This window comes from Cynocephalus volans, chromosome 7, assembly GCF_027409185.1.
Source record: "Cynocephalus volans isolate mCynVol1 chromosome 7, mCynVol1.pri, whole genome shotgun sequence".
Classification (NCBI taxonomy): Eukaryota; Metazoa; Chordata; class Mammalia; order Dermoptera; family Cynocephalidae; genus Cynocephalus; species Cynocephalus volans.
The window spans coordinates 134,127,526-134,141,598 of record NC_084466.1 but is presented as its reverse complement, the minus strand read 5'-3'; the positions used below and the strand labels follow the sequence as shown (position 1 = coordinate 134,141,598).

Genomic DNA, 14,073 nt, shown 5'->3' with positions numbered 1-14,073 from the left:
TGATAATTCTATCAATGGATTTTTTAAATTGAGGTGAAATCTACATAATATAAAATCAATTATTTTAAAGTAAATGATTCAGTGCTAATTAATACATTAACAATATTGTGCAGCAACCACCTCTATCTAGTTCCAAAACATTTCCATCACTCCAAAATAAAACCCCATATTCATTGAATGACAAAAGCAAGAGATATATTCTGTAAAGAAAAATAAAATTTCACATATGCCCCCTCTCTTTAGCCCTGACAACTACCATTCTGCTTTCTGTTCCAACAGATTTTTAAATATATTTAAAAAACAGTTCCACGTTTACCTTTAGAGCCATGAATGGTGGTAGTGGGCCCTCTGCTTGAGTTCACAGGTAAGTTCTAGAAGTTTATTCCCATGATTATTTGTGACTTGCATTAACTCTGGAGCTAAACTTTGGAATCTAGCTTCCAGGCAATTGCTCAACTCTTGCCTCCCTCTTTAGCCAGTGCAGTAAAATGAATTCTAGGTATCCTGGATTTAATACTTCTTGCAGAATTGTCCCTTCTGTAATACTCTCTCATTTCCAGGCCCTTTTATGGGAAACTACAGAATTTCTTTGCAAAAGTATAAGAAATCCCACCCCACTCCCTTTTTAATAGGGAAATAACACACAATTCTATCTAATTTTTAGCAGGAACAGAAATGACTCATGGTTGGATGGGCCCATAGCCCAGTTTTGAGCTACCACCACCTCACTGCAATGCAGGAAGGCATATTAGGCTGAGGATGTCGAGTCCTATGGGACTCAGCGTTGCCAAGGGTTTCTGGGGCAGAGAAACCTTAAATAAAACCAGGAGAGGAAGGGGTGAAAAAGAAGATAAAATGAGAGGACTTTTTTTCTTTTTTTTAAATGTAAAGAGGCAGCATAGGGAAGAAAAACAGGCACTATAGAGTCAGACGGAAGAGCAAGGTCCAAATCCCAGCTGTACTACTTATTTTGTGACATCTGACAAGGGTCTTAACCTTGTTACTCTGAGGTTCTACTTCATCATTTGTAAAATGGGTATATAAATACTACACTTAAAGAGTGGTTGTGAGGTTTAAATAATTTTATGTTTACAGCCTAGTACAATATCTGACATGTAAGTAGGTACTGAGTAAATTATAGCTATTATTAATAAGTCTCAGGATGCAGGGGATCTCTATCTAACAGTCATCTTGGATATCATATACCTTGCAGGCAGGCTACCCCACAATCTCTAGGACTCATTTGCTGTCCCATTGTCAACAGCTGATGCTGCTTTCTCCCTGACCCTTCACCTCTTTGCCTAAGGATCCTGAACAATGTTTTCTATGTTACCTATTATTCTGATTTAATAATTTTTCAACTCCGTAAAATGCTCTTAATGTCTTTCTTTTATAAATGAGTTCATGGCAATTAGTAGTGACACACCGAAAATAGAATACACAAATTAGTCAGAGCCAGACTGACTGAACCTGAACAGCGCACTCTCAGTGCAACAGCAGAAACCACAGAAAAACAAATTATGTTGACGGGATTCGTGTAACTTTTATTTTACTACTGTCTTACAGTAAGTGTGAGGAGTAAAGACAGAAATAGGGTAAGGAAGAGGAAGAAAAGTATCTTTCAGTTCCTTAAACTATTGAAGCATGTGCTAGGATAAGAAAGTTCAGTAAAAGCATCACATCCTTAATAGAGCTCTTAATAGAGATGTGGAACAGAGACAGGGCAACTTTTAGCTCTGGTGGAAGTGGCTGCTGGCAGAGAACAGATCCTGCATCAAGCTTGGCACACGTGGAATGCTGGGCAATGCAGATGCTACACAGCTGGGCAGATGAAGACTGGACTCTCCAGATTCTACTTCCTAGCAAGTGATTAAGAGCATGCACACCCCTGTGGTCTGAGTGTCTCTTCCTCTCCAGCAGGGTAGGGAGACCCCACCAACCATGCAGCAATGGGGAAACTGTTGGGGAGGACTCTTTTAGAATAGAGAAATTTTTAAAAATATTTGCTGGTGGTGTTCATTGACCAGAAGTAGTTTCTTTTACTTTGGGGCAGTAGCATTGTGTCCTGGTGATAAAACTTCTTATACTTAGCACTCTTAAAAGGCATAGGAGAGTAAAAGCAAGGCCTCTTGAGGATCTAGACTAGTGGGAGGGAGAATATGTGTATTCTAAGAGTAAGGGCAAGAAAAAGCTAATTCTATATCACCACAAGTGAACTGACACAGATAAATGAGACCTTGGCTTTTTCCATTCATAGAAATATTCACCTCTTCTAGCTTATACTACTAAATCTAAGGTCAGCTTAATCACAACTTGGAATCACTATTACCGTGCTTCTAAAGTTGATGTGAAAATCTACATTTTTAATAAAGTAGGGCTTTTTCCCCCCAAATAGATCTGAATAAGCCAAAAGCCTAAAATCTAGGGATTCTTTTCATTATTTTGTTGGGAAAAACACTTAAATTCATCACTGCCATTTTTTTCACCTACAGAATTGAAAGGATATGAAATGGGTAGGAATAAGTCACTACATGAATCATAGAAATGGTCAACATGCGTCTAATTTTACCCACTGAACAAAGAGAGCTAAAGGGGATAAGTTCTTTTGAGAAGAACTTACGTGTGTTTAACAGGGAAGAATACTACACTTGCCTTTTTTTTCCCCCCTGGATGGAGAAAAAAGATATATGGAACTGAGAGGCATGGGAAGGAATGTGTCCATCAAATAAACACCCGTCATTTGTGGAACAGTTCTATCAGAGTAAAACTGAGTGTAGACCAGTGGTTTATCTTTGGCAGTGATCAAATGTTTTAGGTATCTAGAGTAAAATTATATAGCCGGGCAATGGCTGGGTAAGGTGAATGAATATAGGTTTTAATTTCAGTTCACAGCAAATGATGATGTTCACAGATTTAGCATCTTCGTTTGTACTTCCTCTGCACCCGAATCATCTATCACTGTGAAGCCAGAGCTTCAGGTGAGAAAGCTGTACTCTTAGATAACTTCTCTGAGATTGCTCCAGAACTGCAGTTTACTCTAACCTAAGGGGTGGTTTTCCTATGAGAGAGAGTAAGTATTCAATACTAAATATGCGACTGAAGCCTTGAAGACATTTTATAGTGGTGACAGGTGTATGGTTCAGGAATAGGCTGTGAAACAAGTTGAATGTATATTATTCCCTCTTAAGCATTAATTTCTTTTAAGCAACAGAATTATATTTTTTGGTTTGAAATGGTGCTTTCTTCTATATCTGATTTCTCAGTTTTCTTAGTAGATACTACCGTCTCCTCCAATATTTCTTCAAAACTTTCCCCTATCTGGGAGGTTTTCTTAGAGACCACCTTAGAAGCCTCCTCCTCCTCCTCTTCCTCCTCCTCTCTCTTAAGTGACAGCCCAGTGGATGAGACTTTGGAGGTTGTAGAACTAAGGATTCTGGATGGGAGCAGATAACTAGGATTGGGAAATGGATTCAGCCCTGAAATGCTTAATCCACTGGTGCTAAAACGTGTCTCTTCGCCTTCCAGAAGTTTCCTGTAAATCCAAAAGAGAAAAACTCTCAGGAAATAAACTTGCAATTTTTTTTTTTTTTTTTTAAAGAACTTAACCCTCCAGTCCCTGTTCATTTTAGAGATTACACACACACACACACACACACACACACACACACACAAACATACACGCACACCTTCAGCACCAGCTGTCTTTAAAGCGTTGTCAAAGGAAACTTATCCAATTCAGAAATATATTCCAGAAGGAAAAACCTACAACTCCCCTTGGCCACATCATACCCATTTTTGGCAATTAGAGTCTACAAAGCTCTAGGGAGAAGTAATTTTCCTAATTAACAACTTAATTATAATAGGGATAAGGAGGTGAGAAGTCTACAAAGGAAGGAGGAACTGCCTAATTCGGACTGAATTTGAGATTTGTACTTTTCTAATGTATACTGGTACAAAGAGAATGGAACCAGCAGTAAGAAGCCAGTGAATGACACTATTTTAGATGTCAGACTTTTTCTCACCTTAGCCTAAATAGCAACATAAAGAGTGGTCCCAGGGATGGCCAGCTAGCTCAGTCAGTTAGAGCATGATGCTGATAACGCTGTAACATCAAGGTCCAGGGTTCGATCCCTGTACTGGCCAGCCACCAAATTAAAAAAAAAAGAGTGGCCCTGATACTTTGTTTCTCATAACTCTAATAGTTTTTATCACTGTTCTTTTACAAATCAGAAATTTAAGACACTATCAAATGCTCTCGGAGCTTTGTTTTGAAGTAGTATACATAGTGTAAAGAAAAGAAAAAGAAAAAATATCCAGACAGATCTGGGGTTGAATCTGAGCTCTACCGTTTACCAGCATTGTGATTTTCAGCAAGTAAAATCATCTGTGGTTCAGTTTCCACATCTGCAAAATGGGAATAACATGACCTGACACCTAGAAAAGTTTTATGGAATATCTAATATAGCACTGACACATAGTAATCATTCAGAAAATAGCAGCTGCTGTTATTACTTTTCTTTAAGGTAAATGTTCACTTAAACACTGCCTTGAGTAAGAATCTGGGGGGATACTTCACCTATCAGGATTTTCTGAGTTGTATAAATCCTATTTTAATTTCAATTTTATTTTTTATTGATTATGCATATTCATGGGGTACAAAGCTGTCACCACCTGTGTTTAACATGTGATGATCAGATCAATTCTATCAGTGTGCCCATTACCACAAACTGCTATTATTCCCCGTGTCCCCCACCCCCTGAAACCCTAGGTATGTTCTCTCCCTCTGCAAGTCCAATGCACCACTGTGGTCTTTCTTTTTTTCCTTCTTTCTCTCTTAGCTCCCATTTATGAGTGAGGGCATGTGGTATTTTTCCCTCTGTGTCTGGCTTTATAAATCCTATTTGTAAAGTTAGTCTCATGAGGTTTTATTTCAACCTCTGTGTACTCACATTATCCCCTTAAACCCTTGGCAGAGGTACATAGAATACTCTAGGACTAGTAAGGTGGAGCTGGGATATATACAAATAGAGGGGCAGAGGGATCAGCTCACCTGGAAGGGATCAGTGATGCCCTTCCTCATTGTCCCTCACCAATCAGAAACCAGAGAGACCAGAATCATTTATTTGGGTATCAATGCCCCCAGGTGACTTGCTCTGCTTGGGTGAGCATGCCCTTTGACATACCTGTAAGCTGCTATCTCAATGTCAAGAGCCATTTTGACATTGAGCAAGTCCTGGTATTCCCGAAGGTGGCGTGCCATCTCACTCTTGGTGTTCCTCAGATCATTCTCCAGCTGCCCAATGCTATCCTGCAAAGTGACATATCCAAAATATTTAGGCTAAATCAGCTGAAATTCATTGATATTTCCACAAGGCAAGGATTCTCAACACTGACTACATGTTGAAACCACCTAAGGAATTTATACTTACATCCAGGCCTGTCCTCCAACCTAGATTTTGATTCATTTGTTCTGGGGTGGGGTCACAGCATTTGCATTTTTTCATAAAGGTCCCCAGGAGATTTGGATGCATGGTAAGGTTAGGGAACTTCTACCACAGGACACATGGTTCTCAACTGAATACTTTGGAGATGATTTTCTTTATAAATATACTTACTTACCATCCTTCCCTTGCTTGTTGTATTGCTGCTGAATAACTCTGTTATTGCATTTCCTTTCCAAAGGGCCCAAAGCTGCAGGTTAGGAGCTTAGATTCACAATATTCTAACTGTGGAAAGCACAGAGAGGACAGCAAGACTTCCCTGCCTCCATTCTATGTCTTCATGCATTTTGTTGGTTTCCTGGAAGTCTGCTACTCAATCTCTTTACAGAAAGCATTTTACATGACAGATTAGGAGCAAGCAGAAATACTCCCCAAAATTTCTTTAAAAATCTAAATGGCAGACTGAGATTATATTTTTTTAAAAAGTAACTAGGATTGTGCAATAGTTTTGCTCCAAATTCTTCCAGGTGCAAATCAAGGCATGGAAGAGAAAGCTTTACATTTGTGATCCTTAAGCAGCCAGAAGGAATTTTCAAAAACAAAGCAGATCCTGTTGCTTACCTGCTTAAAAACTCTCCAACAGTTTTGGAATAAAATCCAAGCTCCTCAGCATGACCTACACCTTTCCCTTTGCTTAATGTGTTTCAGCCACCCTGGCCTTCTCTTTTTCTCCTTAAGCACACCAACTTCATACCATGCCTAAAAGGGACACCAATGGAAAAGCCTATTTCCTCTGCCTGGAACACCCTGTACTGGATCTTTACATGACAGACTCCTTGTCATACAAGATTCAGTTCAAATGTCCTCTCCTCAGACAAGTCTTCCTTTGCATCCAGTTTAAGTACCCTCCCTCTACTGACCCAAACCATTATTTTATCTTAAGTCAGGGTGGCTGCTCGCCCATCCAGGAACCTTGTGTAAATTAGAAAAAGGTACCCCCAATGAGAAGACAAATTAGAAAAAAGCATCCACTTGAAAGGGGCCTCCCTGCTCTTAGCACATATCATTATATGAAATTATCTTGTTCATTAACTAATTTACTAGTTTATTTTCTGTCATTTTCTTCTACAACAGGGTTTTTCAACCTTGGCTCTATTGATGTTTTCGGTGAGATAATTCTTCATTTTGGGGGGCTGTGAACTGTAGGATGTTTAGCAGCATCCCTGGCCTCTACCAACTAGATGCCAGAGTACATACTCTGCCTCACAGCTGTAATAACCAAAAATGTCTCCAGACATTGCTGTACGTCCTTTAGGGGGCAAATCACTCTTTGTTGAGAGCTACTGCTCTAGAATGTAATTAACATGGATGCAGAGACCCCTTCTGTCTAGTTCACCCCTGGAAGCCCAGAGCCTAGCACAACGCACACTGTAGATGCTCAAAGAATAATTGTTGAATGAATGAATGATGCTACATAAGCCTTTCTTCTTTTCTCATGACCTGAAAAGGTATGAGCAAATAACCCATATAATTCAGCTGCAACTCTGTAAACATGAAGAGCACAGTGAGTAAGAGTTATTTTTATGAAATGATGATGCAGATAAACATATCAGAAACCTCAACCAAGTAAGTGCTGAGTGGCCCTGGTAACTCCTCTTATGAGGAGATGATGCAGCAACGATAAAAGGCAAGGCTGAGACATCGGGAAAGCAAACTTCCAAGTCAAGAGAATTTGCATAAGGAATTAAAATTCATACCACCTACCTGTTCTATAAATATTGACAGGAATACTGCAAAGGAGAATCTCAATTGACTGATGGGTACAGAGCAAGGAATGATACGCAGTGGAGAAAATATATATTATATTGAAAGTGATGCAGATATTTCAGTGTGTTAAGTAATTACAAGGACCTAAAAGGATTTTTACCAAGAAATTTTACTTGATAGTTGCTGTTTATTACTAAGAAATATTACTTGAGGTTAAAGTAACCTAAGAGCAAGTCTGCTAGTGATGCACTAGGAGTAAGAGAATCAATATTAGTGTGGTAAGGGGGAAAGGAGTCTAGGATGAGGGTGAAAGGATAAAGAGGGAGAAATATTACAACTATGCAAAGGAGCAGGAGAAATGCTATATGAGGAAAACAAAAGGATTTCATCAGTTTCTTTGGGTTGTATTATTTGCCTTGCCACAAACATCCAATGTACCTCAGCCAGTTTTCTACATTTTAGTTTCTTCAAACCTACCATTTCTGCATATGGAAAATTATATGTTTATTCTTTTCTAAGGTGTCCTGAGATCCTCAAATTAGGATTCCAATTTAATGTATCTCACATTAGCGTATGGTGAGTCCATTATCTGTCAAATTAGATGATAGGCATTAGAACAGCATGGCATATAAGAAGTACTCAGTAAATGTTAGTGATATTTATTATAGTTAATATCATACCATGTGACTCTACACTTTTGATGATACAGACAAATCAATCATGAGCCCTCCCTACAACCACTTAGATAACTAAGAAAAGTAATGTATAATAAATGTTTAATATTGGGTAGTTGGAGGCATATCTCTTAAAGCACTGGATTTTTAAAAAATAACAGTTTTGAATAAAATCCTTTCTAAAGTGACTTATACCACTCACAATTAGGTCATTAACCATAATGCAACCTTTCTCAGCAATGAAGGGTCATGATAATGATCAATTACTTTCTATAATTCTGTGATTTTAAAAAATCTTTTGAGTCAATGGATATACATCGGGCTGTTTATTTCTAAACTAAGTGGCTCCAAAGAGCAGTATTTGAATTAGTGTTGCTGCTTATTGGTTTTCTTTGTCCCAAAAGATGAATTGATCTGCTGCTGCTGCTACTACTACTCATTCGTGACAATGCCTGACTCCAGCGGTTCCCCTTCTGTTCCATCTTGCAGCATGCTTGAACCACAAATAGCAAAGCGTTTTAGAATCACCTAAAGTGAGAATGGGGGCATCAGAGGGGCCAACTTCCTAATATGTGATTTAGAGATAGAGGTTTTATCTCATTAGCAGGTTAATCAGGTCATTTTAAAACAAAATTATTTTTGTTTCACAGCTGTGTTTTCTGACTAAGAGATTGTTGGGGAGCTGAGTTCTAGACAGATGAGATTTTGTTGAAATTTTTATGTTACACATTTCACATGTCTATTTTATGGATCAGAGTAGACAAAAAGCACACCTTTGCTCCTTTCAGAAGGAATTGTGCTGACTGTTGACCACTGTTCTTCAATGTCTAGTCTCTTTGTTTGTGCTCTCCTCTCTATGCTAGGCTGTGTCTCGCCCTGCCCTTCAGAAACCCTGCCAAAGATGGCTTCCAGCTCGAAATCCAAGTGACATGCCGCAGTCTGCCCCCTCCCCCAACCACGCAGCTGCTGCTGGCTTAGCCTGAGGGAATGGGAGAGAGGCACGCCCAGCTTCAGCTGAGGTCTCCCCCAGAGTAGGTAAGACAACTGCTGAGCATCTTGCCCATGTCTGGAAGGATAACAGGTTGGGAGTAAGAGAAAGAACTGGCCATGCTAGCATCTGCAGTGGAGAAAAGGAATGAAGGACAATGCTGTGGGTTTCATCACTTTCGGGAGGCCCTTCACCAGGTGAGCAGTAATGAGTGCAGCACAGCCTGATTGACCATCAAGAGACCATCAAGAATTACTGCTCTGCATGATAAGTGTAGGTGGGGAGAGACGGTTTTTGTATGTAGTCCACCCATAGGTCACTGTGTGTTCTTTATTCTTACTCCTATCTTCACTTTATCCCCATCTTTTTCTTTTCCTCCACCAGACTCTAAAATCTTGGATTGGATGTACCTCTGTAAGCTGCTTTACTGGAAAATGTGGTTTAGGTCTGTGCACTCCAAAATCAGTCAGAGGACCAACAGGATACAGCACTTTTATTGAAAATGCATATTCCTGGGTCTGCCTGCAAACCACTGAAGCCACCGTATCTTTGATAGTGGGCCAAAGAATCTTTTTTTTTTAAGCTCTCAGTTGACCTTGCTGTGTCACTGGATTTAGGAACTACTAATTTAAATTTATTTCTATAAAGGAGCTATTGTGGTGGCCCAGGTAACAATAAGACAGTGAGATAGGGAAGGGCAAACAAAACAAAACCCAGGTGGAAGAGCTTAAATATATATATATATATATATATATATATATATATATATATATATATATATATATATATATATATAGCTCTTTTCTTAAATTCTAATTTCAGAAATGGATATCAAGCTATAGATTTATATGCAGCTACTGCCACCCCCAATCTCCAAGGGGCTAGACCCTTCCCGCTATTTAATTAGGCTGTACTCCAATCTCATACTGGAGAGAAGAGGGCAGACTTGTCTCATCTCCCTGGAGAAGTGATCTTGATTGTTCAGCAAGGTCTTTCAAGGAAAGCTTCAACTTTCCAAGACTGACAATTATACAGGTCTGGGACCCCCAATACCCTTTAAGACTGTCCTTAGATATCTTAGCAAAACTGAGACTCTAATGGTGCCGAAATGACTATGTAGGGACCAGAATTGCCCTGAGTCAGAAATGGAAAAGCCTTCAGCTTTTCATGTAGAGGGTGGTTGTGTATGGCTTTTGAAGACAATAGCCCTAGCTCTTCCTAATCACTCCTTTTGCCTGATTCAGACTCTCTCATATACCATTGTGTACCTAACTATGTCACCTTGAATCATTCTTTACACTTCCAAAAGTGTGATAAGCTTTTTCTCCTCAAATAGGCTATCAGATCTTGGGGGCAGGGAAAAGGTGACTTTAATGGGGCCTTCCTGTATCTCTTAGAGTGTTCCAAGCTTGCAAAGGAAAATGGGCCTACCACTAATCTCTGAAGTAGAATAAAGAGAACAGCCTACCATTACTGCAGAGAAAGGCGGGATGCGGTGAGAAAACAATGGCTGAATCTCACTGTGGAGAAAGAGGTTTTTCACCTTGATCCGCACTGCTAAGGTTGTTAGAGAGACAGCCAGAGAACACCCTTGTAGCTTCAGGCCTTCAAGATCTGCAAGTAAGGCTATGAGCCCCACCTCATTCTTAGGTCCCAAGGGGTAGAAAATAGCTTTCTGTTGTCTGACCTCCTCTTCCACTCCCTGGCAGGTCCTCTGAGACTCCAAAGGCCAGCACTGATGGGGGCAGCACTGCAGAGCTGCAGATGCCGCAGTTTCTGTTGTTGTTTCCTGCAGACCATGTCTGCATGCCCCTACTATTGTCTAATGCTGAAAGCCTTTTATGGCAAACAAAAAAAGCCAGACAATGCTGTTACTACCTCTTAGAATGCAGGGACAATAACAAGCAAACAGAGGACACGACAAAGCCCAATTCAGCTGGCAGTTCTGGGTAACGTATCCTTTTTGTAGAAATACTGGGCTATTCCTGCAGAAGGCCATCTAGCTCATCCTTTGAGCATTCTGGAAGAAAACATGCAGTCTCAGTTAACCAAATGTGATGATAATTAAGGCCATCCAGGAGTTAGGCCACATAGTGAAAAGTTCAAGTTGCAGATTTTGAAGCAGAATAGAAGTATTCATTTTCATAATACTGTAATACCAAACTAACCAAAACAAATAGTCCAAGCAGGCTTTCTTCCTTTATCCAAGGGAGTCATTTGTAATGAACAAATACCTGCACATGAATAACAATTCTTTAGTTCCTTACTAATATAGTACTTTTGAGATTTCACTCCCATTCTATTTTATTATCTCCTGGGTTCTATTTTATGAATGTTTCTAAATTCTATTAATTTAATCAAATGTAAACTTCAATTCTAGCTAGAATAAATTATTTCAAGCTTCTGGATTATTAGCAGTGTATTCAAAGGAGCTTTAATTGTACCTTGAAACTGAACCACACTATTTCGATTTTTTCTACACTTTTTATTCACTCTGTCTCCTGCCTCTGTGCCCTTTGTGGTCACATGCCCAGTATGTCCTATATAGTAAAACTGAAGATGCAGTGGCCTTTGTTGTGAGGAAAGAGTCAATCAATACCTTCACAGTACCTTAGAAGACAGGGAAAAATGGGAAAAAATACATGTCCTATAACAAAGAAACCATCTGTGTGATTTAGCACATGCACGTAGGATGGAAAAATGTTAAGGAAATGGAAATTTTCAAGTGGGACCTCATGGCTGCTGAGCAGATTAAGTGGTTTTTGTTAAGTGCTAAACCATCCATGAAAGCGAAAATTGATGCTCTCTGTGAGGTGACCTTTGATTGCAGGTAGACAAGACTGATGTCTTGATATTGCAGAAGAAAAAAAATCAAAGCAGTTAATTGCCTAGAGATTCATAACTGGGACATGAGGCGGGAGAGACATTTCTGAGATGGGAAGAACTGAGATCAGCACCGTGGACAGCGCCCCTACCAGTGTTTCGCTAACGGTGTTAAAGCTTGCTTTGGGAAGAAATGTCACTAAAAAGGTCGACGTTGGAACCGTCTGTGTGTCGGGGGAGGTAGAATGGGGCAGTTGTTATTATATCAATCATCACCCAGCTAGTTGTATCCCAACCTCTACTCCTTCGAGGGCAAAAGTCAAGAAAATAGGACAGGACTCTTCCCGGTTTCAGTACAGCATTCTTCAACCCGAGGCAGACCGTACTCCGTGAATATCAATTCCAGGGCGCACGGGAAGCCTTTCAAAGCCAGCCAAACAAGCCAGATAGCCGAGACAGCGCTGCCGACCGTGGGGAGGCTGTAAATTGCCTCCGTTTGGAATCACTCCCACTTTGGGTGGGGGACTGTTCTCCAGGTCGCCAGCGTGCGTACGCCCACTTGCTGACAGAGAGGCATAGTGAGATTTTCGGACTCCGAAGTTTAAGGGCTTCTTAGAAAGGCTCGAAGAGGAACATACATGAGGGGCCGGGAAAGAAGACCCTAAAACTAACAGTGGAGACTCCAGGGCTCTTTGTTTGCCGATGCTTCCAACCGGGGCTCTTTTCTCCCCTCCTTTACCCTCCCCTCAGTTCCTAGGACCCCAATTTAACCAGAGAGCGCAGGTACGCGCGGGAGAGGACAGGACGTCCCTCCCGGTGCAGCGCCCCGACCCTTACCTGGTAGCCGGCCACCTCAGCATTGTGCCGCTCCTCCAGCTCCAGGATCTGCCTCTCCAAGGACTCATTGGCCCCACGCAGGCCCTCAATCTCGATGGTGCGTGCCTGCAGCTGGCGCCGGTACTCGTGGATCTCCTCGCGGCTGGCCCGGATGGCCTCGGTGCTGCGCGCTGCCTGCTCGTTCAGGTTGGCGAACTTGGACTTGTACCATTCCTCGGCTGACTGCAGGTTCTTAGCGGCCAGGGACTCATACTGGGCGCGGATCTCCCTCAGCGCCGAGCTCAGGTCTGGCTTAGCCACAGCCACGTCCACCTCGGCGGCGGCCTGCGACGACGCCTGCAGCGTGGCCAGCAGCTCAGCCACCTCCTCGTCGTGCACCTGGCGCACGAAAGCCAGTTCGTCCAGCAGCGACTCCACCTTCTTCTCCAGGTCCAGGCGGGCCAGTGTGGCGCCGTCCACGTCGCGCTGCTGCGCCTTCAGGGCGCGCTCGGCGCCTTCGCGCCCGCGGCTCTCCTCTTCGCAACGCGCCCGCAGCCGCTGCACCTCCTCGGCCAGCCCGTCGCGCTCCAGCAGGGCCTGAGCGCGCGCCGAGCTCGCCTCCTCCAGCTGCGCGCGCAGGTCGCGCAGCTCGCGCTGGAAGAGCTCGCCGACGCGCGAGGGCTCGGCGTGGCGCTGCCGCAGCGCGGCCAGCTCGGCCTCGAGCGCGCGGTTCTGCGTCTCCAGCTGGTGCACCTTTTCGATGAACACGGCGAAGCGGTCGTTGAGGCCCTGCAGCTGCTCCTTCTCGTTGGTGCGGATGATCTTGTACTCGTTGGTGCGCGCCGCCGCCTGGCTCAGGTCCAGCCCGTCGGACGCTGGCGGCCGGCGGTAGGCCAGGCCCAGGCCGAGCGACGAGGCCGAGGAGCAGGCGGCCGAGGAGGGCACATTGCAGCGGGACAGCGACTGCGAGCGGAAGCTGCCTGCGCCACCAGCCCCGGAGAGGCGCGCGGACAGGCGAGAGCCGTCCCCGAACACCTTGCGGTAGGAGGAGGTGGAGCACAGGTAGTGCTCGGAGCCGAAGCTCATGGTGCCGGGATCAGGGCCGGGCGTGTGGCTTGCGGCTGGAGCTACAGAGAAAGAGAGGCGCGGCAGGCAGGGCGCGGCAGGGCGGTGCGCGCCGGCTTTTAAGGGGCTGGTGCTGGGGCTGGGGCGGCGCGTTGGGGGCGGAGCTCCTGCTCTGGGTCTGGCGCCGAGAGCGAAGGGGGGCATCCCGGAGCGGGGGCGGGGAGCGCAGTGACGACCGCAGCTGCGCGCGCGGCCGACCTGGGGCGCCGGCACGGGCCATCCGCGGAGGAGCCGCCCTGTGCCCGCGGCGCTTCTCCCCAAGAATAGACTGCTTTGGAAGTGACTGGACGACTGGGGTTTCCCATCCGGAAACCACACAGCTCCGTCGCGTCCCTTGACCCTGTCTGTCCTCCCTTTCCTCTTCAGCCCACTGGGAGAATTAGGGTTTTCTGGAATTTTCTGGGAGGTGTCCCCTACGCCCATCCCCACCCTGGAGTTC

General features: G+C 43.5%; 1 protein-coding gene across 1 annotated transcript; it reads right to left on the bottom strand.

The window, feature by feature from the left end:
• Window positions 1-3,213: 3,213 nt before the first annotated feature.
• On the bottom strand, window positions 3,214-13,595 carry INA (internexin neuronal intermediate filament protein alpha). Its single transcript, XM_063103467.1, has 3 exons — window positions 12,531-13,595; window positions 5,184-5,308; window positions 3,214-3,532 (listed from the first exon to the last, which is right to left on the bottom strand). The coding sequence occupies exons 1-3, from the start codon at window positions 13,593-13,595 to the stop codon at window positions 3,214-3,216; spliced, it is 1,509 nt and encodes a 502-aa protein (XP_062959537.1).
• Between the last annotated feature and the right edge of the window lie 478 nt (window positions 13,596-14,073).